The 27851-nt window shown below is 41.6% G+C and overlaps 1 protein-coding gene across 2 annotated transcripts; it reads left to right on the top strand.

The window, feature by feature from the left end:
- Nucleotides 1-417: 417 nt before the first annotated feature.
- Nucleotides 418-26717, top strand: Adck5 (aarF domain containing kinase 5). Of its 2 annotated transcripts, XM_065425440.1 has the most exons (13): nt 418-533; nt 1112-1338; nt 1450-1513; nt 2846-3046; nt 6868-7008; nt 7830-7943; nt 11772-11903; nt 14125-14208; nt 17972-18053; nt 18146-18316; nt 22065-22242; nt 23732-23902; nt 26466-26717. In XM_065425440.1, the coding sequence occupies exons 1-13, from the start codon at nt 516-518 to the stop codon at nt 26587-26589; spliced, it is 1707 nt and encodes a 568-aa protein (XP_065281512.1). In that variant the 5' UTR covers nt 418-515; the 3' UTR covers nt 26590-26717. The 2 variants fall into 2 exon arrangements, with proteins under 2 accessions (XP_065281512.1, XP_065281515.1); XM_065425443.1 differs by lacking the exons at nt 418-533; nt 1112-1338; nt 1450-1513 and having other exon boundaries at nt 2982-3099.
- Nucleotides 26718-27851: the final 1134 nt, after the last annotated feature.

The raw sequence follows: 27851 nt of genomic DNA, 5'->3' as shown, positions 1-27851 counted from the left end.
TACTCCGTCATCATGTTTTGTAGTTCTACGCGTAGAGTTGGCTCAGCGGCTATGCGGTTTTGCTGCTGCGCACGAGGTTGTGGGTGCAATCCCAAGTCGCGGCGGCCGCAGCATTCCTGCGTTCTAACGGGTCGAATGACAAACCCTGTGAACACCATGCAGGTGGTCAAAATTAATCTGGAACTCTCCACTGCTGCGTCTCTCATAGACCGGAAGCGTCTCTCACAGTCTAGGAGTTTTCGAAAATTTCGATTTGAAATCATAAAAACAATTAATTAATCTTGTTGCGGCTTAATGTTCTAATGAGTTGAGCGGAAAATGCTGGATTTGTTATGCGTATGCGCATTGATTAGTTTCGGTTTCTTGTTCTCACTACCGAGCCAAGCAGCGTTGAAGCTGTAGCTAGTCACAATCGTAGCCAATCCGACCAGTGCGTTCGCTGCATAGTTCGCTAAAAGCTTCGCAATGCCGAATGTTTTTAATCCTTTCTAACTTATTGATTTGTTTAGAAAAGGATGATCTCTATGCTAAAAGTGAGCATTATGCTTCAATATTGAGACAGTACAACAACAATATGACAGTAAATCTTGTGGACTGTTGCTTTACTTGGCATTTCCTGCTTTCCATTTCGGCATTAATTTTCACAGAAGCCGCGCCTGTGCAGAGTAGCTTCTTTTTTTCTTTAGCTGTCGAAAAGAATATTCATATGAACATAATTACAATTCCCTTAGTTAAGACGTTATCAGTGGTGGTCTGTGTGGTTGTCGTCCTTGTTTCTTGGACGTGATTTCAATGAGCGACCTGCCTCAAATTGTATTGTAAATGTTTTAACTATGTATCGTTTTAATTCTGTATGTGTGACTCCAAAACACCCACACGAGTTTTTTCACACATGCGCACGTAGGTTAATTGCCACTCCGCTTCTTGCATCGCTCCGCTTTCTTCTTGCATCGCTCCGCTTTCTTCTTGCATCGCTTTCATATCAGTGCTACATTCATTGAGGATGCACGCTTGCTCGCCTTGCTGCGTGGGTGTCGCCATTCATTTCCGCCAACAGCTGAATGTATGAATTTCGCTTTTTATGATGTGGCGTAATTATTGACCTTTGCAGGTGGCGAGACGGTGCTTTTGTTGCACATCAGTAAGGTTTTCTTTAAATGGCGTTGGTGCACGGTCATTAAAAGTTGCGACTCCAAAAGTCAAAAGCCAACGCAGTCCCTACGTTCTTGCTTTTATTGGAGTTGCCGTCTCGGCCCCCCTTTTATGGTACCAAACCCTGAGTACCCCTGACAAACGCTTTGTTCGGACCTCTCTTGGAGGACTTGTCAGATTTGCAAAGTAAGCAGCATTGCTCAGAGTAATCGATTAGCTTCTTACCCAGTTTCTTTCCATCCTGGCAATCTGCTGTTAATACTGAAATTTGGTTTGTTCCTGTTTCTCTCATCCTAGGACATTAAAAATTGGTCTTACAATATCTTGCGACTACTCGTACAGTGCAAAGGGATATACTGAGGTAAGTAAGAAGTAACATTACTCTGTAGTGTTCATGAGGTGTGCGTCTTTCGTGTTCTTTTTTTTCGCTCTCATCTTCGTTGGCATAGTAGCCTGATATATATATATATATATATATATATATATATATATATATATATATATATATATATATATATATATATATATATATATATAAGAGCAGCTTTATTGAATGCAACTTATAATTGCTCTTGCGTAAAATCACATACAGTGGGCTCTGGATATACGAAACTTGACCAAAATAGATGTATGAGATAAACAGACTGACAGTATCAACTTTGGTTGGCCACCCATAGGCTCAATGTTAAACTTCGGTTAACCGAAGCCCATCAGTTTGTGCACACTGGCTAACTGAAACTTTGACTGAAACTAACATCTACCTCAATGGCGTATGAAACGAAAAGTCAGAGAAACGTGAAATGATAATATATAGAGTGAAGGAAACCTAATCGATATAGCAGTTGTACGAAAGTTAGTGCGAGTTAAAGAAATTGAAGATGCAATGATGTTTTCAACATGAAGAATTTGCTATCTAGGTAATAATCCCTGAAAAGAAAGGGCAATGAATGTGGTAGCGCCTAGCTTACAGGCTGGTGGCCACTAATGCTTCATTCACAAAATCAGGAATTGGAGGACCCAGATGATGCTCTCATTACCTTCTCTGAACAGACAGTTGAAAATATTCTTGGTGTAGTTTGTGTCCAGAATACACGATTAACAAAGATATAGATATAACAGTTTCAGTGCATGTTATAGCAGTTGTACGAAAGTTAGTGCGAGTTAAAGAAATTGAAGATGCAATGATGTTTTCAACATGAAGAATTTGCTATCTAGGTAATAATCCCTGAAAAGAAAGGGCAATGAATGTGGTAGTGCCTAGCTTACAGGCTGGTGGCCACTAATGCTTCATTCACAAAATCAGGAATTGGAGGACCCAGATGATGCTCTCATTACCTTCTCTGAACAGACAGTTGAAAATATTCTTGGTGTAGTTTGTGTCCAGAATACACAATTAACAAAGATATAGATATAACAGTTTCAGTGCATGTTACTGTTTTGGACCAAATGGGAAGAGATGCAATTGAAAGCCTGAAGCACTATTTTGAATGCAAGGACTGTGTAGATATATATTGGGTAATTAGTAATTATCGTTGGTAATACTTGTGTACTTCGCTTAGATCAAACTTGTGTTGACTTGGGTACAGTAGTGCATGCAGTGCAACGTAAAGTTTTCCAACGATTCACTTGTAGATGAGGTGAGCTAGGGTGGTGATTTAAACAGCATTTACAATGGCCTGCATTGACGTTGCAGGGAACTGAGGATTACAAGGCCATGATGAAGCGCTGTCACCAGCGCAGTGCTGAGCGAATTCTCAAGGGTTGCCTTGAGAATGGTGGCCTATACATCAAGCTCGGACAAAGTCTGGTTGCTCTCAATCACCTTTTGCCGCGAGAATACCTTGACACCTTAGAAGTGCTTCATGACCATGCATTGGTGCGCAGCAAAGATGAGGTGAATCCTGCCACCAAGTGTTGATCTGCATGCAGCTCATTTTGTTTGAAAAGGTTTGAAATGTGTTGCTTTTTCTAAATTAACTTTATTTTATGCACATTGAAAACTACTTATGAAATGATAGCTGGTGTACTGGAATGAATACCTTTCCTTAATACAGTGCCATTCAGTTTTGTTGCCTCGTATTAAGCATTCTACAGAATGCATTACCAGGTTGGTGGTGATGCTGCAAAAGCACTCAAATGTAAAAAGTTTTGTACTTGGTAGTACTACTCAGGTAAACCTTTGCCACCGCAATTCACCCTAAAGAATGCATGTAATGATAAATTGCCTGATGTGTTGGAAAGGTTTCACATTCCTTCTGTGCACATGTAGCATAATGTAGCATTTTAAGTTGTTCTGTTTTACCAAAGGATACATTTTGTTGCAACTAAAGTTTTTCTGATGTGCGAGGAAATGAAGCACCGAAAAATGTGAACTTGGTTAAGACACATTGGCGGGCTAGTTGGTTAGAATCCATGATAGTGTGTATAAGCGCGACTGGACGAAGATGTAAAAAGACACAGATACACAGACACAGCGCTTCACTTTCAACTATAGATTTTATTTTCGCATGCATCAATAAATATATACCGTGCGAGCGGAAACAAACATAACAGCAAAAAAAGAACATTGAGTGGTGCATTTTGTTGAACCGAACACGTGTGCAAGGCAAAGGAAAAACATGTACTGCAATGGTCACAAAGATAAACCGAGGAATCGTATCTCCTTTTCCGATAGTGACACCGAAGGCTTGCTTATGCACTTTTGCTCTAATTTTGCAATCTTGTCGGCCTCTACGATCTCCCTCATCATCCTGCTATGAGCCTTATACAGAATGGAAGTGCTTTCAAACATGGGCATGCAGGAACAATCTCGGCAGTGAATACCCAAATGACCTGAGATTACCTTAGTGACGTTATATTGATGCTCTTTTAACCTCTCGTTGATGCATACCAATATACGTTCTTCCGCGTGAAAGTGGGACGGCATAGACAACGTTACGAGTACAGGTTACAAATTGTTTGCGATGTTGGGTAGAACATGCATGCCTTTTGTTATTCTCTGTGTTAACCTGCTTGCATAGCTTCTGTAGATGCTCAGGGACAGAGAAAACCACGTCTACCCCCGATTTCGCCGCTATTCTTCTGAGATTATGTGAGATGCAATGAATGTATGGTACCACAGCAACTTTCTTTGCTCTAGCATTGGCACTGCTTGCATTCGACGCGTTTTTGCACTTCTTGCTTAAGCCCTCCGCGACAGAAGTTAGCATACGCATCGGGTAACCAGAATCTGCCACACGCTTGGCCTGCTCTTTGAAACTGGCTTCCATTTTGTGGTCACACGACTTCGTCAGAGAATTGTTGAAACACGATGCTACTACTGCGCGTTTTACAAGTTTTGAATGAGTGGAATGAAATGGTAGGACTGGCTTATTGCCTCTCGGCTGATAACTCCAGCATGTCATTTGTGGATAAAAGTACAATCCCAAGTCTAAAAACCTTATGAAATTGCCTATGGGGACTTCATGTTTCAAAGACAAAGGGGACAACACTTTAGTGAATGAGGTTACGGTTTTTGAAACCATCGAGTCAAAATTGTCTGATTTGTTATTTAAAATGATTAGAAAATCGCCAACGAATCTGAACACTTTCGCGACATCGGTGTCATTTTTCAGGCGTTCATCAAGAACCTTGTCGTGGTTAGCTAGATACAAGTCACTTAAGTAGGGAGCAATACATGACCCAATGCATATGCCATCTTTTTGTTTGACAACATTTCCTTCCCAAGTCACGTAAGTCGAATTAACATAAAAAGGAAGAAGTTCTAAAAATCTGTCGCTAGTCAGACCACAAGTGTTCTAAAAACGAATCGCTCCAAACTTGTCAATGCAGTCAGATACACATTTCATCACGTCATTCTGTGGGAGAGAATAGTACAGGTCTTTTAAGTCAATGGAAAAAGCGACAAGATCCCTGTCTTGACAATCTTTAAAGAATTCCACCACTTGTTCTGACTTGGTTACCAAAAATGGGTTGTCGATTGGCAAGAGCTTTAAGTGCTTTTGTAAGTACCTCGCTACATGTTTCTGTCATTAAGGTAATCTCGGGTCATTTGGGTATTCACTGCCGAGATTGTTCCTGCAAGCCCATGTTTGAAAGCACTTCCATTCTGTATAAGGCTCATAGCAGGATGACGAGGGAGATCGTAGAGGCCGACAAGATTGCAAAATTAGAGCAAAAGTGCGTAAGCAAGCCTTCGGTGTCACTATCGGAAAAGGAGATACGATTCCTCGGTTTATCTGTGTGACCATTGCAGTACATGTTTTTCCTTTGCCTTGCACACGTGTTCGGTTCAACAAAATGCACCACTCAATGTTCTTTTTTTGCTGTTATGTTTGTTTGCGCTCACACGGTATATATTTATTGATGCGTGCGAAAATAAAATCTATAGTTGAAAGTGAAGCACTGTGTCTGTGTATCTGTTTCTTTCTACGTCCTCGTCCAGTCGTGCTTATACACTCTACCATGGAAAAATGTGAACTGGAAAAACAGCATATTTTGTCATACATATTGAATAGGTATTTCCTAAAACTGACACTATCCATAGGATTTCTAGCAAATGGTTATGTTTTGTGTACTGGCCGGCTTCAAATTTCCAAGTAGAACATTCCCATTAATATGGTTAATTATTAAGTTTAGTTAATTATTCAAGTTACCAGTAATTGCATTGAAGCTAATGTCTGCTGCCATGACTTACACATTGTAAAGAAATTCTCGTATTTACTGTTGTGCTGCATTTAATGATCGATCACTTAACAACCTTCCCTGGAATACACTGTGTACCAACACTTTGCCCTGCACTTTCGCATCTCTAGGCTGTATACTTGGTTTCTGTGGTACTACAGGTTTTCTTGCTCGTTTTAATCCATATGCCAAAGAAATCATCTGTGCGCTGCACTATTTAGTTCCAGCGCAAATTATTTAATCTAAGTTGCAGCAGAGCTCAGCCAAGTGCCAAGGAGTTTAATCTAAGTGCTGGCATATTGTTTTCAAGTACCACCAAGTTTAACCCAAGCACCAGCCAAAAGTTACTTAAGAAAAAACAACATAAATGCAAATGATAATGGCAAGAAGGCAAGGCTCATTTTGGTAATAATTTCTAACATGTGTGGCGATTCTTGCAGTATTCTTAATGGCAATTACTGTCTCTCTGTTACCTTGCAAGTCTTAGAAAAGTAGTCATGTGAAAATTGATGTCGCTTTCAGTCAGTGTGTGTATGCAGCTCCTTGAATGTGTAAATGTTACGTCATGCCCTGCTGCTTTTATGGTAAATTGCATCAATGAGAATAATTTATTGTGAAGCATTCCTGAGATAGTACATAATTTCAGGTAAGTTACTGATGCCAATTTAGTACGCAAATATTGGCTGTAATATTAATTATAACAAACAAAGAATGGATTGTTAAAAAGGCATTATGCCTTTTTCATACATTGCTTTCTATCATACGTAGTGTTAGTAGCCATAGTAAGTGCTTTGGTACCTGCTTTCATTGGTCTGCAAATAACTTCAAATTAAGATCAAGTTGCAGTCCTTCAAACGTTCTCTTGCTAGTTGCCTGAAAGTCTGTTTGGTAATATTTCATGACAATAGCTGTGTGACTTGAAAATAGTGGTTACCACTTTCTGCTGCAGCCTATGCAGGGCAGTGTAAATATTAGTTCCCCTTTGTGTGTTACGTAACATGATGTAACTATAATTTATTTGATGCTTTTCAGATCAGTGAGCTGTTTAGGGAGGACTTTGGTTGCTTGCCTGAAGAAATGTTCAAAGAGTTCAACCGCACACCGATTGCAGCTGCCAGCCTAGCTCAAGTTTTCAAGGCAAAGACTACCGAAGGAAAGGACGTTGCTGTAAAAGTAATGCCTGTTTTTCTTTGTGTTAGCCCATGTTTAATTTTCTGTAGATCATTGCACATTTGAGTTTAACGTACTGGATTTTATATTGAACATTTTGGGAAGAAATTAATCCAAATTCCAACCCCGTTTATTGCTTTCATTCCTAATAAAGTGATGTACAGGCAGCTGAATGGGATAGTTACTTTCTTAAAAAGGAGGAGTGAGAAGCAATTTGAAATAGTATACAGGGCTGTTGTCCAGGTATCACATTCCAGTTCTTGAATGAGGTACTAAGAAAAACATTGCAGATGTATGGCAATTCACGCAACTAATGCTTCATAGACAGCAAAGCTATGTAAGGGAGTTCTCACACCCGATTGGGAGTCCTACAGGTCTTTTTTGTCACTGCCCGAAATCTACCCAAGACTTGGTAAATGCGTTACTATATATGCTATAAAATTCCTTTGCTGTGCACGAGCCTTTTCAAACACTTCACTATATACAAGATTAGCACTTCCATACTCTCTGTTATATTCAATGCATTTTCCTGTATGTTGTGCCAGCCCTACAGATGCAGGTATCCACCTGTGCATTCCAGCAGCCTGTGTGTTTTCTGTTCTTAGTGATAGCGCATCACTGATGCCAGCAACCGGCTGTACATACGGCTACTTTGTGGCTCCAAAACAGGCTGCTGCATTGCTTGCTGTTCTTTGATTGACATTTGATACGGACCATGCCGCTGCACACTGCTGCCGGTTTTCACTGCTGCTGTGCACAAACCATTGTAGAACTCCCTAACAGCTTCACTGTACCATTAGTTTACTTTTCTTATGCCTTTGCAGGTGCAGTACATTGATTTACAGCAACGATTTAGTGGAGACCTGCATGGTATTGGCATCTTGGTGAATATCGTCAGTTGGATGCACCCTGATTTTAACTTTGCTTGGATCCTTGATGTAAGTATGACATTGTGGTTGGAAGCTTATGCTTATATGTTTCAACGCCATACTGCCTCATAGCTTCCAGCTGTGTACAAAAGGACAGACTTCCATCAGGTGCTTTGTAGCACAGTGTACTTTGGGCAAAGAAGGCATGAAATAACAGTAGCCACTGGATTAATAGGAGTTGGACTACGACTGTGATTTCCTTGTTCATTATGCTACCCCTTTGCACAAGTACTGCTTATCTGAATCGGCAGCTGCTTAAAAAGACCATTTTCTTTTTTCTTTACACAATGCCTGAATGTGCTAGACAAAAGTGTGATGTCCTTCACTGACGCCCTTCCATCAAGCACTTGCTTCAAAGCATGCCGGGCAACAGCCGAAAACGTCACATCTCGCAAAGTTAATCTATTACAGTCCCCAAAGAGCTTTCTACAATAATTACCAGAGGGAAATCTGGCTCTAGTGTCTACGAGAGGAAGCATGCAAGTTCAGCCAGCCTGGGAATGATGTGTAGTACATGGATTTGCCTTAAATTCATTGTTCTGGCTTGAAACACCTCTTCGAATTTGCAAATGGACAATTTTCAGTAACATATCGCATTATGAATGCAACAATTTGCTATGATTATGATTGTGGGTAGCACTTATTACCTTGTTGTGTTTAGAAAACCATGATTGCTTCGAAATTTAGAAAGATGTAGTACGTTATGCCACAAGAACATTCGAAGCCACAAGCATAAAGGTCGAACACTTTCATGTGCTAGCAATCGTTAACATGGTAGCCAAACAATCACAGCAGTAGCCCGAGGCTTACACGTTACTTGATTAACGGCATTAGTATTGCACATGCACACACAATAAAATACTTGGGAATTCGTTTATCTGCCAACGTTTTGTGGAATCACCACATTGAAGCGATTACTAGTAGCGCATGAAAACACTTGGCTAGATTAGGTGTAACCTTTACTCGGTAAACAAGTCCACTCAATTATTGTGTAGCCTATACGACGCTGCTTCGTTCGCAAATGGGGTATGCATCTTTTATTCGGAACCTGCATCAGTCGTACGTCATAAACAAACTTGAGTCAATCCTAAACAAAGCAGCCTGCTTCATTACAAAAGGTTACTCACGAACTTCTAGCATCACTAACATTAAAATATCTCTAAATCTCCCCTCTCTAGAAAATTGAAGACTGATAGGACTTCTCTCCCATTTTCACGAGCTTTATCTTTACAGGTTGTCTTTCAGTGCATGCCACATCAGGCCCCCCCATCGTATCTTCCCCCATCTTGATCATCCTTTTAAAGTTTGACATAATAGTTCTGTGGAAACTCGCAAGTTGGAGAGAACTAATTAATAAAGGGAAAAAAAGTCAGACATCCACCCAATTGTAGCAATTGCTACAGTGGAAACCCATACGGGTTCCTTGAAAGAAAAACTTTTCAGTTGAAGAAAAATTCCCTTAATAATTACTGCTTTCCACTTTGCGGGTTTCCGCAGAACTATTACGTCAAACTCTTGCCTTTCCTTCGAGTTGTTGACAAATTCGACTTCGCCCTGCCGTCTGCTAAGCCGCCTGGTTAGCTCAAATGGTAGAGCGGCTGCCCCGGAAAGACGGTGGTCCTGGGTTAGAGTCCCGGACCAGGACGAATTCTTCTTCAACTGAGAGGCTTTTCTTTCAAGGAACCCATATGGGTTTCCATTGTAGCAGTTGCTTTAATTGAGTGGATGTCCGAGTTTTCCCTTTATTAATCCCTTTAAAGTGCAGCCCGTTCTTGCGCAAACTAACTTCTTGAGTCACTCACCCTTCTTTCTCGTGACATATCACTGGAATATGTTACCAAATGAAATCGTATCCGCTCTAAGTCACGATGATTTCCTAGAAAAACTAAAACTATTTTAACATTCTCATGTAGGATTCTCTTGCTCATTCGTTCAAGGCATCAGTGTGTTCTTGTGCTCTTTTTGTTATTTTTTTCCCCCCACCATAGTTTGATGTTCCTTGCACAAATGGCTTTCTTTAAGTTAGCACTGAGTTTCTTGTACTGCATAAAATTTTTTCTTGTTGGGTTCTTCTTTCATTGTTACATGCAGTATATGCTGGTATGTGTACCTCTTTTAGCAAGCATTTACCTGGTATGAAGTAACCAAGTAACATTGATTTTGTGTAACACTGATTTTGATGCTATAAGTATTTTCAACATTTAGGATGTGTCGTCGTAGTGCTCTTACGGTTTTTGTTTTTCTTCCGTGTTATTTCTGCTTGTGTTCTTGTTTCTATTTTAACATGCATTATCTGTTTAAATGTGTGTACTGTAACTATCACTGATTTATTGTAACACCCTTATGTATTGCCCATATGGGCCTTTAGGGTACTTAAAGAATAATAATAATTAAAAAAATAATCAGAGTTCCCTCTAGTAATTTTTTTATGAAACTCACACTGAGATGCATTTATTTGAAGCAAGTGCTGTAATTTTTTGAGCAGACTGCACACAAAACAAAATACAAATCTCTCTGTATACAGCCAGTTGTATAATGTATATGCTAAAAGAACGATGTAGATGAGTTATGGCACTGAATTTCCTGAGGTCGAGGTCACATTATCAGTTTGTTCTGCGTATTTAATGTTTCTTATAATCGTGAGAGTTTATCGTAACTTGCACTAGTTTTCCTCTTTGTTCATTCTGCTGTACCTCTCCTTTTCTTCCCTCTTTTGTCTGCCTTGGCCAGGTGGGGAGGTTTGTGTTGGGACTCATGTCTTGAATGGTAGCAAGTCATAATCATTGATAATTGCTAAATGGCTTTCAAAGAAAATTTGTTCTTTCTTATAAATTCTTGTGTATGCACAACAGATTGAGTATGTTGCCATGCCTGTTAATCCTTAAGAAATAGTGAATCATAGTACTAAAGGCATCCTGAACATGTGCAAAGCACCTTGTTTTTATGACATCTTGAAAGAAAAAAAAATACATTTGTGACATTCGCATTAAGCTTATTTTCCGCTTGCATATTTGGGAGCGGTCATCATCATCTTCTATATAGATAGCTACAGTACGGGATTATCTTATATTATACTGACCAGGGAATTCACTTATGACTAGGGATGTGCAAATATTTGGAATTTTGCATGCTAATCAAATGATCTTTGCTATTTTAATTGTGTTCGATTTATCAATTCACTATTGAAAACTGTTTAATATTTGTTTCTGTTCGAATATTAAGGTCAGCAAGACTCGAGGGAGGCACCTTAATAATATACAATCATTCAATAAGAAATCCCGGCTTTTAGCAGCTTATATACATATTTGTAGTCTCAACTTAGTCAAAGCAATTCATCATCTTGCCAGTCTTGCCATGCTTGCATCCCATTTAAACAGTGTGGAGTGCAGTAATATCACACTTCTCTCCTTCCAAAAACACAGCAGTCTATGTGCTGTTTCCTTGTTTCATTGCTGTCCTTGTCATGGTTTACCAGATAACTGAGAGTAATTTTCTCATTTCTATGCTTCTCACTTGACCAGTTGTTCAGTTTTGAATGGCGTTACATGTGTTAATCAAGTTGTGTAAATGAGCTTCATTTTTATTTACCAAACAGACTCTGCTCAAACTTCTGATTTCACTTCATTTAGAAATGAGAAAATATTTGCTATTGGATCCGATGTTCGGAGGTGGTTTTTCTTGAATATTTATGTGTGGTTCAAATTGGCAATTTCACTATTTAAACATCCCTACTTATGACTTCTCTACATTAATTATGAACACCACCTACTGCTCCGGCATGCATTGTGTAAACCAAAGAAATTAAATCATTTTCATGTCAAACTTTTTTTTTCCCAGTATCTTAGGTCATGCTTGGTAAAGGAGTTGGACTTCGTGCATGAAGCTGGCAACATGGAGCGTTGTGCCCGAGATCTCGCCCATCTCCCCTACGTTTCAGTTCCTGGAGTTCACTGGAGCAAGACAAGTAAAGTAGGTAAATACTGCCGAATTCGCATTAATATCTTCTGTGAGAATCACATGCTTGTTTCTGTGTTGAAAATATTGTTGTGGAAAGGAAAGCTATTGTGATCAGACACAGTGCACAGTTGCCATCTTCAGTTGCTCACCAACAGCTCCATTTAGAGGGGAAGTGAAGCTAGTACAGCAACATTTGGAATTGCTGCTTTTGGGATGTGATGGGCTGCATGGACTTGACTGTATTGCATCTTCTATGGTGTATGAAAACGTTGCCATCAGAACAGCTTAGGCCTTGCTGGTTGCAGCCTGTTCTGCTTTTAGTCAGTAAGGCTCTCCTGCAGTTTATTGCAACATTGATTCCCAATATGTAAGTTCACTCAACATTCATTAATCTGCAGTTGAGAGTTTGTGCAACCTAGATTTTCACTGTTGTTTTTCAATGACTGCCTTCACATGTTGGTGTCGGATTCAGTTGCTGTCGGATTCAATGAAGTTGCTGATAGTCTTGCATGCAAAGCCTTGTAGTTGAGGTCAATACAGAGGGTTCCTGAAGACACTAAGGAAGTTTTAAAACAAGCTTCCTTAAAGGGCCCCTCACCAGGTCTGGCCATCTTGAGCTGACAAGCACTGTGAATACAATGCGTGCTAACGATCACGTCTGCTTTGTATTACATTGCTACACGCTGAAGAAAGAGCTGAAGTTTCTAACTGGACGCCGTTTTCCTGTTCAGGGTGCCGCGCTCCCAGCTAGAGAGTCGACATATATCGCACAAGCGCACCTACGTACATTGCACTGCTGTGACGTCACTCGTAGTGACACGTGACTTCGAAAATTATTCAAGGCAGCATCTGTTATTTGTGTAATCTGTTTCTTCATGAGTCGAATTAAAGTTTAGAGAAATAATAAAACACACAAACAGAATGTCTGCATGTTTTACATCACACCGCAGAAAGGGAGATGTATACTTCTGTTTTTGTCTGCTTGTTCCCACATTGTGCAGTCGCACGCACAGACAACAAAAGTATGTCATTTTCTACCTTGTTCCAGCACGTGTTCATGCTTTATGAACCGCATGTGTCTGCCTCAGTATTTGTGTAGCACTGACTTGTGCTGCTAGTCAGGTGTTCTTGTGCACAGCACGCAAAATTCTGTGCTGCGCGAAATGAGAAAAACACAACAGCTCGGGCACAATGCCATCAGTGGAATATAAGTACGCCGCGCAGCAAAAAAAGCGAGGGGAAAAGAAGTTAAGATGGGGCCCGTGACGTATGCATATGCGATCCTCGAGCTCCAGTATGGGAGAATGCAGGGAAGGAATTTCGCTTGAAGAGGCTAGATGGGGCAAGTGGATAGAGTGCCTCTCTTGATAGTGGCCCTCGCCTCCTGGAATCATGGATTCGCGGCACTGAAATATTTCTATCTCGGCTATTAGTAAACCAGTTTGAAAAATTATTACGGCAGAACACTTCCTAGAGGGCACATAACAACTTCCAGTGTATAACTGAGATGTACTATGTGGCCTGGTGAGGGGCCCTTTAAGCCACTTGCGTTTGTTGTGGTCTCTGCTGCATCAACTTTCCTTCACTAAAGGACTTCATAGAACCAAAGCCATTCTCCCACATTGTACTTATAGGGGATCAGCATAACTCCAGCATGATGATGCAAGGTAGAACTCCTTAACTCATAATTGTGTGTTTTCTCTCAGGCTTACGATGTTGATCATTAGCTCACAAGGTTTCTGTAACAAGTTGTGGCACTGTATACAAATGCAGGTGACATTGTGTTTCTGCGAAGACACTGGATATTTAGTGGGGAGATTTTTTAGTTCCTGAATGCCAGCCACATGTGTGGCTTAGTGGCAAGCCATGCGTGCTGGCTGGCATGGCTCATACTAAGCCACATGTGTGGCTTAGTGGCAAGCCATGCGTGCTGGCTGGCCGGGTGAAGAGGTTAGATTGGGTGCAGCCTTATCTATTGAACTTTGTTCAAACCAGTCCTCTCCTTTGGTTTTGTCCACACATCTCGTGATACACTTTTGACAAAGATGCTGTTTGTACTCGTCCACTTTTTACACCTGCCGAGTTCTCAATATCCTTACACATGCATCCTAGAACATGTATCCTAACACAGCATTATTTGCAAGTATAGGTGCAGCTGCTGTGGGCAGTGCCCCTCTTTCTCATTCACTCAATGGCGTGAACATATGCTTTTGTTTTGTCGTCCGTGTTTCAGAGAGTACTCACTATGGATTTTGTGAATGGAGTCAAGATAAGTGATGTCAAGGGAATTAAAAAGCTTGGTCTTGATCTTGCTGATGTGAGTAGTGCCCATGTTTTATTTTCCATTAGTTTCTTTGCCAGTATAATTGTGTTTGATAAAGCTTCCTTTTTGCCAACAGTATTCTGCATTTTAGTGTGTGTGTGAAAGGTAATGTTCTCACATCTGCCAGAAAGACTTAGGCCTGATAAATCACGGCAAATGAAGTAGGTCTTTTTACTTGAACTGAAGCACTTGATCAAACAAAGGGTGTCGGAATGAAATATTTTTCGTTGTGGTTTTAGTTTCATCCACTGAATGTGTTCCGGTTTTGCTCTGAAATGAAAAAAAGAAATGATGTGTATTGCATAATGGTTCATAACAGTTTTGGTTCACACGCAAAAATTGTCGAAGCAGAGTAATGACAAAAACATAGTATTTATTTTTCTTAGTAAGTGAATTATGAATCTCAGAAGCAGCACATCATCAAGTGTACTTGCCAAAATGCGAGACCACTGTTCTGATAAAACAAACTTAAACAAACATAAACTAACGATAAAACTTCGATAACAAAGAGTTGTACCCGTAGAAAACGATGTAAGCTCTTTAGCATGCAAGCCCTGGGTTTTTCTGCAATGCCAATCTGCTAGTGCATCGAGCGACAGGCTTAGATTAGTGGAGCGCTTGACTGGCTTTTGCTCGCACTATCCTTGCCAGAGATATATACACGCTGATTGTGACATTGCCTGACATTGGTTGTTTCGGATTTCCAGCTTTGCTCTTGAACCAAAAACAAATAAAAATATTTTGGTTTCTTTCCGAATCAAAATAATAAATAATGTTTCAGTTACATTTTTGTTCGGGGCAAAAGTATTGTTTTTTTGTTTTCGTTTTTATTCTGTTCCAACACACTAGTTATACATCTTCTAATACATTTGTATTAGTATTTCTGTGCTGTTTGGTCCAATTTGTAGAAGGTAACCAGTCTATAGTTTATTTGGTTAAAGGTCTCATGCATGATGTTCACACAGTTGCCAATGCTTAGGTTCATTAGGACAAGTGCCCTTGCATGCCTACACATGTTTGCTCATCTTGTGTATTGCTTACCTTTCACCAATCTGTTTTACACCTATCAAAAACCTTTTATGAGATTGACATTTTGGTCAATGGTATGATTGCTATATATTGTTGAGAAGTGGTCGGTCTTTTTTTGTAAGCTCTACACCATTGAAGAGCACTGGCATGTAGTTGCTAAGAGTTCATTTATTGTTATTATCAGATTACCCTGCTAGCAGATAGACACATGCAAAACACCTCCACTGGTGCTACAGTGTACTGACAGAAAAATCAGCATGAAATAATATAAGTTGCATAATAATATAAGTTGGTCTGTTCATCAAAGGGCCCCTCACCAGGCCACATAGTAAGTTTTGGTTATATGCTGGAAGCTGTTACGTGCCCTCTAAGGTGTTTTCTACCGTAAGAATTTCTCAGATTAGTTCATTAATAAAAGAAATGGAAATACTTGAAGTGCCGGGAATCCATGACTTCTGGAGGCGAGTGTCTATGCCATCATACACACTCTCTCCACTTATCCCATCTAGCCTCCGCAAGCGAAATTACTTCCCTGTGTTCTCCCATACCAGAGCTGTAGGATTGCGTGACGAGCATGTTACGGGCCCCACTTTCTTTTTTTTTCTTTTCTTTCTCTCGCGTTTTTGCTGAGTGGTGCTCTTCCAGTGACAGTCTCGCCCACGTGCTGTTACGTTTGTCTCTTGTTGCACAGCGGACAATTTTGTGCACTCTGTACGAGCACACCGGATTGGCAGTATAAGTCTGTGCCACAATTACTGAGCACTGAGGCAGGTGTGAGAAAATGAAAGAGCATGATAGCGGCACTGGAACACAGTAAAAAATGGCAGTTTCGTTTTCTGTGCACACGACTGCACGATGTTGGAACAAGCAGATAAAATGGAAGTACATCTCTCTTGCTACAGTATGAAGTAAAACAAAATCACGCAGACATTTGGCTTGTATGTTTGATTATTTCTTTAAACTTTAATTAATATATTGAATCAACAGATTAAACAAATAACTGATATTGTCTTGAATAATTTTTTAAGTCACTTGTCAGTATGGGTGATGTCACAGCACTGCTAATGTACGGAGGCACATTTGGGCGATAGACGTCAGCTCTCCGGCTGGGAGCGCGGCGCCTGTCAGGAGATGAGCAAACACTGTTTTGTTTGAAATTTAAGTTCTTTCCACGATGCGTAGGGATGTAATACTTAGCAGACACGATCGTTAGCGTGCATTGTATGCACTGCTCTTGTCAGCTCAAAATGGCCAGACCTGGTGAGAGGAACCTTAAAAGACTGTTACATGTAACAGTTGGCAGCCCTATATGACCATTGCCATTGAGATGCATGGTGATAGACCAGCAGTGTGAAAAAAAGATGTGGACTTGGAAAAGAAATGGATGCAATAAGCGCTGACTTCAAACCAAGGTTTGTTCAGAAGAATACCAGAAATATGTGTATACATCATATCCCAGTAAACTTAGTAAGAAATGAAAACAAGAAAATAAAGATTCATCAAGAAGACTATTTAAATAATAATGTAATAAACCATGGCATCGCATAGTGCAGGTGCACATATTAAGCTCAATAAGGAACAATAGTATCAACAGGCCCCCCCTACCCCCCCAAAACAATAAAACTTCATTTTTATTATCTAGTGTTCAGGTAGGCCATCTCATTTTTGTAGCATTACTCACGTCCTTCTGAAAAAGCCTTTGTTTGAAGTCGGCGCTTGTCAAGTACATTTCTTTTTCAAAGAAGTCCATGTCCTTCGAGTTGTTTATCCGTTGTCATGCAATTTTACCAACTTGCCGCACTGTCCATTAAGGTGCCACTTAAAACATCATCAGACCCGCCATAGTAGCTTAGAGCCTATGGCATTGCACTGCTAAGCATGAGGGATCAAATCCTGGCCGCGGCAGCTACATTTTTATGGGGGCGAAATGCAAAGATGCCCATATACGATGCATTAGGTGCAAGTTAACGAACCCCAGGTGGTCAACTAATATGAAGCCCTTAACGATGCGTTCCTCATAATCTGATCATGGTTTTGACTTTTAAAACCCCATAATTCAATTTTTCAAACATCATATACAACACATGTGACATTGTTCACTAATTTTTATGATTCCTCTCTTGCACATTGTCTTTTTGTTCAGTAAGCTTTTATTCTGTAAGGAACAGCTAGCTTACCTGAATTATAAATTATGCAATTTAGTTATTGTAATGAGAAGCAGAGTATGTTCCAAGGAGGAAATGAGGTCCACGTAAGTGCAGTTGATGCTTAACAATTCTTTGTAGAAACTCTCTCTTCCTTGGAATTCCGCTATAGATACTGGACCAACATATCTTGATCGTGTCTCCCTCCTTCTGTGATACAGAGCTGAGAGTGTCACTGTAGGTGTCACAGCTAAGTTTAGCCAAGGTTTAAAAATATTCTGAAACACTCTAGGAGGATGTGACTAAATGCATGTTGTTGGATATTGTATGGAGCAAGCCGCACTATTTTTTGTATCCTGCTTAACTGCGTAAATAATCAAGATTAACAAATTAACTTTTCAAGCTTTACTTTATGTCCAATAACAAAGTTACAGCGCCCTCTAGCAAACATCTAATTCAGCAGCTTCTAACTTTCTACTTGTTAAGCAATATTTTTTCTTTTGCATCCTAACAAAAGCCCGCGAAATTATTTCTTTCTGTTATTGCAAATTTTCAGCTTATTCTACCTTTGCCATTTGTTTTAGGTTGACCGAAAGATGGTGGCAGCATTTGCCGAGCAGATATTTCACACTGGCTTTGTCCATGCAGACCCACATCCTGGCAATGGTCAGTTACATGATGACGAGTACTAAGTTTTCTTTTGCCCATCTTAAAGGTGTTCATTTTGTTACTACATGTGTTTTTCCATCTTCTTTCAGTGTTTGTTGAGAAAGGAAAAGATGGAAAAGCAAGAATAGTTCTTTTGGATCATGGGCTATATGAGTGCATCTCTAAGGAAAACAGACTTTCTCTTTGTCAATTGTGGAAGTCCATCATAATGAATGATCGTATTGGAATGAAGACACACTCTCTTGAGTTGGGCGTTGCAAGTAAGTTTCTATTGCACTTGTTTCATTAATGCTGTGATAGGTTCTTCATATTGAGAATTAGTGCTTCAATATTTACTTAGATGTGCTCTTTGCATTATACTTTGCTAAGGAATTGGCGACTATAGACAAGAACGGCACCGAGAGCGGCGCTGCTGCGCCGGCGTAGAGAGCGCCGCATGCGGAGCAAAATTCTATTAGCGGTGGTACCCCTCTCCCATCTCTCGTTCGCGCCGCCTTGATTGCCTCCTGCACTGCGCGTGTTTGGGCACATTTCGCGCCGCGCGCGGTGTGCGCGCGTGGACATTTCCTTCGAAGGGCGGTGTACAGTCTCTCTCACATTTAGGGGAAAACTCGAAGCGCAGCAGCTCGCGCAGATGCTCGAGGGGTGGGATCTTGAACGGCGTCGTCTGCTACGGCGGCGCACGCTGGCCGCATTGTCGAGAAACGTTCTACTGTCAGGTGCAGGGCGCTGATCACATCGTTACTGCGTGAAAGGAGCCGGTATTCTTTGCTAAGCGTTGCGCGACGCCCACTGATACGCCTCGAATGTAAGTTCATCGCTGCATGGCAGTCATAGACGACGTACTGATTCCATACATTCTTGACGGCCCGTTTCTGGAAGGCGACTATATATTCTAACGCGATAGGACGCCGATCCACACTGCTCGTGCTGTGCAAGAACTGCTAGAAGAGCGCGCAGTCACTCTCTTGGAGCGGCCGCCTCAATCCCCGGGCGCCAACATCATTTAAAATGTCTGGGGCTCGTTGAAAGTATCGCTGGCGCAACATCCCCTCTATCAGTCGCCCGAGGATAGGCTTCGATCCACCATCGTCAGTGACTGAGACGTGCAGCGAATGAACACATCCTTGATCAAGTCATTCTACACTTCACTGCCTTCCAGGATGAGCGCTGTCATCGCTGCCGCTGGGGACATGATGAGATACTAACTGAAGTTCCGAGCGTGACGTGTCCAATTCCCCACCGGCGGGCAGGGTCTGTCTGGTGTAGCGAATGATTATCGAGAAAAATCACTTCCAGCTCATTGTCTGAACCTAAAATGTTCATTTAATCGTGTCCGTTTGTTTCACCGTGTTCGACTCCCATCGTTGAGTGCTTTGTTTTCCTTTCGAGTCAAACAAAGACTGAGCACGTTGCGCGCACATCTTGGTGCGTTTTGTCGCTGCTCATTACGGTAGCACACACAGTGAAGAAATATACGTGCACACGCTCAGTACTCCGGCCCTTCGAAATTACAAATGAACCATGTTGTCAAAAGAAGTTTGTGGAACTCCATTAGCGCCAATGAAGGATCAGAGTGTGGCGACGCACAACGTTTAGTAAAGAACATCAGCTCAGTTCCCGCAGTACCGATGAAATCGGTGCACTGCCCCTGACAGTACCACGCTTCCCGAAAATGCGGCCAGTGCGCACCGCCGTAGCAGACGACGCAGATCACGACACCGCCCCTCAAGCGTGTGCGCCTGCTCGAGCTGCTGCCGCCGCACGACTCCATTGCTTGCCGCATCGCGATGCAATACGTTCCGAGTTTTCCCCTTAGTGTGAAACAAACTGCACACGCTGTATTTGCCTTTAAGAAGATCGGTACGCTTGACGATTATTTTTATGGCTGCAATGCGGCGAAAGGGCAGCGTCTGCTTAACCATGTAAGGGACGCTGAGCAACTAGGTAATTGGAAACGACATCGTATGTGCCGCCGGAAAAATCGTCAGCACATACGATGCGGCACATACATACGGCACCTACGAGCTAAAGTCATTTTTGCAGTTTCTCACATTATGTTTGCTACAAATCCGTGTTGTCTCTGATGGCGACAACGGACTTCTATCGACACTGTGCGGGAATAAACAAGATATATCGCTGCATAGCACAAGTACGACATGCGCACACAACTTTAACTAGTACGTCCCCTACAATATGGAATAGAGGCAGCAATGTAGACAGCTTGGTCATTTTTTAACAGTACTCAAGAGACGGAAGTTGAAAGTATTATTAATCATTCCTGCTTCAGCAATGCCGGCGCGACCAAGACGCGGGTGTGTATCGTCCAGTAACCCGATCGATCGGTGCAGTGGTGAAGCGGGAATGAACTCCGGTCATGTTCAATGCATCATGCACATATTCAATTTCTCGGCACTCGTGAACTTCGGCCACTGCTAGCGCATACAACAGACGTGGTTTCCATTCTTAGACAGCGCACACACAAACGAAACACGAGAAAGAAGACAGGACAAGCACTCGTTGAACTTAAAGTTTTTGTATGAATAAAAAGATTATGTACCGAGTAATTATTAATTTCACGTGGGTTAGATATAGAAACCGTCATACACTCAGGAGTGATCAATAAACGATCTCGCTTCGTTTGCCAGATGTTTACTTCGCTCGGCGCACCGCAGTAATCCATGTCTGTCGTCTGCTTCTTTCGTACCATTTTCTTGTGAATCGGTATAATTTCACTGGTGGCATCAACCTTTTCATGTTTACATTGCTGTCGTGACAGTTAACAACACAATAATAATTTCCGGTCATCCGAAGAGGCGCCGTCGCAAACAAGAGACGTTTCGCGCGCAGCGCGAACTGAACGCGGGCGCGACCGCGAAGGGAAGCGGCGACGGAACCCTACACCTTCTCGCGTGCAGCGCGCGCGAGAAAGCCTTCTCTCGTGCAGCGCGCGCTCAGCCTGGCCTCCTCTGGCTCAGCGCGAGCGAAGGGAACCGGCGGAAGCAAACCCCCGGGGGATTGGAAACCGTGCCGGCAGGGGAGAAACGAGCGCTGGCGTCTCGGGCGAAACTTGGCGTGCGCTCGTCTATGATGATTATGTCATCGAGAGCTGACGACAGTACTGCACTGTTGAGAACCAGACAGCTGTAATTTTTTCTTGCCTTTTTTGATAAGGAAGAAGTAGCCAATGGTGAAAAGTTGATCTTGTGTTCTGTTCTGAAACGGAGCATAGTGTAGCAAATAAGCCTAAAGGAGTAAACATTTACCCTGACTGAAGAAGCTGTTAGGAGCATGCATAATGATTAACTGGATGCAGATATTATTTCATAATATGGCATTATTAATTGCTGTATGTGGGTTTTATAACTTTGTTAATAGCCCAGGACATAGGTTGGCATATTCACTCACAAGTACATGGGCTCATATTCACTCCAGGCTAATTTCATCGGAGTGAGATACTATAGCATACATACTATAGATACTATAGCATACATAAGTAGATGCAAGTTTCAGTGCTCACGAGTGTGGGTGTACATGAATGTTAGTGAGTACATAGCCTGTGGAAATATTAGGGAATGAGTGATGTTTTGGAGCTTTATTTTTAAAATGTATGTACCAGCAGTACAGATAACTGTTGTATGTAATCAACTTTCCCATCCTTAGAAGGGGCAGCTTTGCCTTAGCTGCTTGTAATTGTTCCATAAAGATAAACCTTTGGGCATATCGGAAAGCTCACTTTATAGGCCCATGGTTCTGTGTTTAATTTTGTGCTCTTTGTGGCAAGACCACTGTAAACTTGAACTGTGAGTGGACAGTAGGATTGTAGAAGCATCCATTGCAGCAAGTCTCTTGACACTGCTTGACTGATTGTCTCCTAATTAAGCAAGGAGAATTGGCCAGAGTATTTTGTTCTTTATGCACAATCGGCTGAGACGGTCGGTGGCATTGTGTGTATGCTTAGGATGTGCACCACGCTCTTCCAGAGCTAGTTGCATCTTTCTGCTTTAGATTACCCCATCTTCTGCGAGATCCTGATGCAACGACCTCTGCAGCGACAAACCTTTCGCTTGCGCAATCAGCTGTCCAGTGAAGATGTGGCCTACATGCGCACCATGGTGCAGAATCACTTTGATGAGGTCATGGACTGCATTCGCAGCCTCCCTAGGCCCATGCTGCTCATATTCAGGTAGCACTGATTGGTCTTCCATTCGTGAGCACAGATTTTAAAGTAATGCTGTCAGTGAAATTTTGAATGTATGTCTGTTTGTTTTGCTTGGTGTTTATTCTTGCTTATAGATGCTGCTTATTATTTTATTAGGTGGTCTGTCGTCTTTGTTTTTCTTTTTCTGCTAGTTATGAATAGTGCTTCGTTTTAACGCTGTACATCATAGTTCTGAAGCCACCTGAGACAGGTGTGGGTCTGGCATGCATTTATTTGGAGGAGGTGCATCTCAGAAAACCATTTTATATAATTGCAGATATATAATTCAGATATAATTGCAGATATAATTGCAGATATATAATTGCAGATATATATAATTCTATAATTGCAGATATATATATATATATATCTTGGGCTCCACGGTTAACCCTCTTTCTTCTCATTTATATATATATATATATATATATATATATATATATATATATATATATATATATACATATATATATGTGTGTGTGTGTGTGTGTGTGTGTGTGTGTGTGGATGGTATTTTTGTTTCTTCTTTACATTTAGATAGCTTCTTTATAGCTTGCTTTATGGAATGTAGAGTGGCAATGTACAGTTTATTTATTATTATTTTTTTGTGCACACTTTTTCATTTGATTATCTTTTCAGTGCTTACTCTGCAACCGTTAATTTTATTCCTTAGTTACTCAAATTTGTCAATACAAGATATAGTTTTTGAAAAATTTAATATTCGAAGTGCTGATATTTCAGACCGCCCTTCTACAATGTTTTCCTTTTTCTTTTTGACAATCTGAGACACTGCAGATGTAGATAGGTATGATCGTACTCGAGACACATTGTAGAGCGCATATGCAAACTTTATTAATGATAAAGATATTTTTAAGTATTCAAGCAATTTGACAAATTGCGAAAGCCTGTTCATGTCACAACACAACAAAACACCTTTGAAGGTAATGTTAGGTCATCAAAAAGCCAGCCATTCTTTTTTTTTCTTTATTATTTTGTTGTAATACAATATTGAAGCGGGATACACAGACTGTCATCTGAGTTGCTTGGACTCAGTTACAATGGTAGTTGGCACCTGTGTCCCAAATTGCAGATACTCATGAAAAAATTGGCAGTTTCAGAGGCTACCATAAGTTTATTAGGTGCTCTTTTTACTCACTTTTAATTGAAACTTTTCTCTGGTCTTGTAACAAGCAAAAGTAAAACATGAAGGCATAACTTTACAACGAAGAACTTACACAACACGAAAAGTGCAATTTTCCAACTTGCATCTATCCTTAGAGGTTTATTAGACTGCCATGATATTATGTTTTAGTAAATCGAAGTTATTGCAGTTCTAAGCTGGTGCAAGGATTAAATGTAACATTGTTTCTGGGGCATTAGCTTCTAGTGTGTTAACTGCAAAGAGCGTTTCATAAACTTGAGATTTCCAGAGGGCACCTTTCTCTTCTCTGACTTAATGCTGCTGTTACACTTTCAGGAACATAAATACTGTGCGCTCGATCACGAAAAACCATGGGCATCCTGTTGATCGCTTTACTTTGATGGCTCGCATTGCTACTCGGCGGCTGACCTTGAATCTGGAACATGCCAACTTGCTGATCATACTGCACCACTGGTGGAATTGCATGGTGTTTGAGTTTAGGCTCAGGTGCGTGCACATTAAGTCATTCTCCACCTCTAAGCAGCCAGAAATTTTCGATATCTTATAAAGCACCAAGGTTTTCAGCTATCTATAAGATTTGTAAAAGAAAGAAAATTTACAATGTAAGCATGTGTATGTTGCGGTGAAAAAAAATTGCCTTCCTGATTCAAAGTGTTAGCATAAATAACTTTTTCTCATTTTATGCTATCAATTCTGCCAATGTTTATCTAGATTACGGTCAGTTAATTAACAGGTGACCCCTTTTCATTGACTTCCATGCCCACCAGCCAAAGTCTGTAATGTAATGTCTTCATTGTCAATGAAGCGGGTCATGAAAAACATGGCCTGCAAGATTGCATGCAAGTTCCCAATTTCGGATCTCATGCCACACAAGAAACCTCTTCTTTTTCTCTCATGTTGCAGCACGTGCAACGGAATTTGCCTGTTACAAGCAGTAGGTAATGAGAAGGTGTCACATATTAGCGGCCCTCCTAGGCAGAGTTGTTATTTTAGCAGCATTGAGTTTCACTACTGGCTAGTGCAGTGCTAAGTTACCCTGGTTGTCAGTGGGCAAGAACAAAACAAAGCAAAAACAAATCTAGTACTTGACTTGTGAATGAAACTGCTAATCATTGTCGTAAAGCAGTGATTTGGGCTTGTTGGTAAGACATTGTGAGGCTTATAGCGCGTGAAAAAGACAAGGATGAAAGTGAGACGTTACACACACAGGCGCTAACTTGCAACAATCTTTATTTTGAGCAAGGGACCCATACATATATACAACTTTTTCGCATTTATTTCGAGCAAGGGACCCATACATATATACAACTTTTTCGCGTACATCTTATATGCGCTTTTTGTAAAAAAAAAAATTACCGACGATTACGTTACTTCCTAATGCGAAATTTGAGCGCAGCAAATAAGCTGTTTTACCTTTTCGATAGATTGAGGCAAAGAAATCGAGCAACACATGTATGCGCTATCACATAATTTTTTTTTTATTTTTCACACGTATTCCTTTAACAAAGACTGCACTAACAGTTCTTGACAGTCATGAAGGAAGCTTTGTGGTCGGAGAAATAGACTGATATATGTTCGACTTGGTACACCAATGCTTGATTCTCAAAGACGAGATCTATACAAGTGCCTCGCGAGGTTGTCACAGCCGTGGGACGCGTTACGAGCGAGAGGAACGGGATGTTCTCCCGCATAAGTGTTAGGAAATTGCTGTTTGTCTTTATGTCAACATTAAAGTCCCCCACTACTAACATCGGTGTGGATCGATGGACGGTTAATGCGAGTTGCAGGAAGTGCACGATGTCTTTCGTGAGTGCGGTAGCGGACTCACGAAAGCGGTATCAGTTGGTCGCTGCTAGCGCTGGGGAGATGAAAGGGGGGCGGAGCTGGTTACGAGGCCGACGACAACGCCGACGCGAAACCCAGGAATGGACGCCAAAGAGCCATTTGTGTAGCCAGCCCTCCTCCACAGTCTCTCCTCCTCCCTTCCATCATCCTCCCTCGCCCGGAGAGCCGACAGCGCGCATGCGCGGCGGCGGAGCAGATTCGTCGGCGAGCTGGTTACGAGGCCGACGACGACGCGAAACCCAGGAACGGACGCCAAAGAGCCATTTGTGTAGCCAGCCCTCCTCCACAGTCTCTCCTCCTCCCTTCCATCATCCTCCCTCGCCCGGAGAGCCGACAGCGCGCATGCGCGGCGGCGGAGCAGCAGATTCGTCGGCGAGCTGGTTACGAGGCCGACGACAACGCCGACAACGACGACGCGAAACCCAGGAACGGACGCCAAAGAGCTGCGCTCTAAAACCTTTACACACCATTTCGCAGGTACGATAACTCTATGCGAGAAAGGGCAATCGATGGTGTTGACACACAGTTATCCCCAAGCCTAACAATCATTTCTGCTTCTATAATTTCGCGAGTTATCCTACCTTGGGCTCTTCCCACAATGGAGCAGTCTCCGTATGCTGGAGCACATGTCGAGTGGTCAGCATCATCCACCCCGGCAACAGTGCACCTGCTATGCCTGCAGTGGGCGTCAAGGAACCCACCCCGCTTTTCTTCTACATTATACCGGTGTTCCTTTAAACGCTTGTTGAGGCACCTTCCGCTTTGCCCCACGTAGTTCTTCCCACACTTTAAAGGAAGGTTGTAAACAACTGCTTCCACACATTCAACAAACGGTTTCTGGTGTTTCTTTTTGCATGTGCGCTTATCAGAGAGGTCTGGTCTGGTTAGTCTGCACAGACATTGCAATTTTGTAGAAGCTGAAAACACAACCCTAACATTCGCACGTTGACCTATTTTAAACGGTGCGATAGGCCGTGGATATATGGGATATATATGGGATATATGGGATATATATAAAGATTGTTGCAAATTAGCGCCTGTGTGTGTCACGTCTCACTTTCGTCCTTGTCTTTTTCACGCGCTATAAGCCTCACAATAATCATTGTCATGGACTTTGAAAACTAGGCATGTCTGCAGATCGTAGGTGTTGAGTGCAGATGATGTGAAATGTAGGTATATAACTACTGCTTTCTCCTCTTGCTAGGTTGGAGTACTGGCAGTTGAAATTCTCACTGCTGTACCTGCGTTTATTGCTTTGGATCAAAGGGCCTTGCAAGGACATCGATTATATGATGGAGCTTGCTGCTGGGGATGTATCTCCACTGTAATGTCGACCTACTTTGCAGGACTGCAACTGTGCTCTTATAAATTAATGATATAGTTGCTATAGCTAATTTTCAATTTTTGTGATATCATGTTGAGTTAATGTGAATAAACTGTTGCCATATCTTGTTCATCACAATGTGCACACCAGGTTGAACTTTAATTTTCACAATCATTTTACCAGGTTTGTTGTGTCATTTATAAGGGGGACATTCTAAAGATTTTGTGTTTTCAAGAAAGTACATTTTAGAATGCATTCACAGACAAGCCTGGCTGCATATCTGAGGTGTAGTAAGCAGCCAAGTCTCAACCAGGAAGTTGGAGCACAAAAAGGATCCTCTACTAGATGGCTGTAGTAGGGGTTACGGCCATTGTTAGGTATATCTGCATAGTATAATGCAAATGAAGCTCATTGTCAGGCCTCACCAAACTAGAAAAGTTTTGAATTATTGAACATCACCTTGAACAGGGTGAATTGTTCGAATGGAATAGAAGATTTTAATTTCCAGCCCTTGGAATACTGCCGTGTGATGTGTCAATGATGTACAAACGTGTGAACACTGCCTGTGCATGTATTGTCTAGCTTGTCACAATATTGCAGGTTTAGAACCTGCAATATTGACTTTCTTTATAGAAATAAAGCAGCGAGAATCCTGGTGCAATAAGAAAGTTGTCTAGGGTGTCTTAGCATGTTTGAAATGGGTTGTGAGAGACATAAATGTTGTGCCCGAGTTTCTAAGGAATTGCTCTTCATAGTTTTTAGACGTTAATGTTACAATGTTACCGAGCTACACTTGTTATTGATGTACAGCCCTCGAGTATGTACAGAATTATTACCTTTGGACTCAATGCAAGAAGCAGTTATGGCAACACTTCTCCAGAAAGTGAAAGGAAAGCCACTTAAATTAAATTTGGGGTTTACGTGCCAAAACCACTTTCTGATCATGAGGCACGCCGTAGTGTAGGACTCCGGAAATTTCGACCCCCTGGAGTTCTTTATCATCATCATCATCATCATCAGCCTGGTTACGTCCACTGCAGGGCAAAGGCCTCTCCCATATTTCTCCAACAACCCCGGTCATGTACTAATTGTGGCCATGCCGTCCCTGCAAACTTCTTAATCTCATCCGCCCACCTAACTTTCTGCCGCCCCCTGCTACGCTTCCCTTTCCTTGGGATCCAGTCCGTAACCCTTAATGACCATCGGTTATCTTCCCTCCTCATTACATGTCCTGCCCATGCCCATTTCTTTTTCTTGATTTCAACT

Source organism: Dermacentor albipictus, chromosome 1 (genome assembly GCF_038994185.2).
Source record: "Dermacentor albipictus isolate Rhodes 1998 colony chromosome 1, USDA_Dalb.pri_finalv2, whole genome shotgun sequence".
Classification (NCBI taxonomy): domain Eukaryota; kingdom Metazoa; phylum Arthropoda; class Arachnida; order Ixodida; family Ixodidae; genus Dermacentor; species Dermacentor albipictus.
The sequence above is the reverse complement of the archived record's forward strand: the minus strand, read 5'-3'. Positions and strand labels throughout refer to the sequence as shown.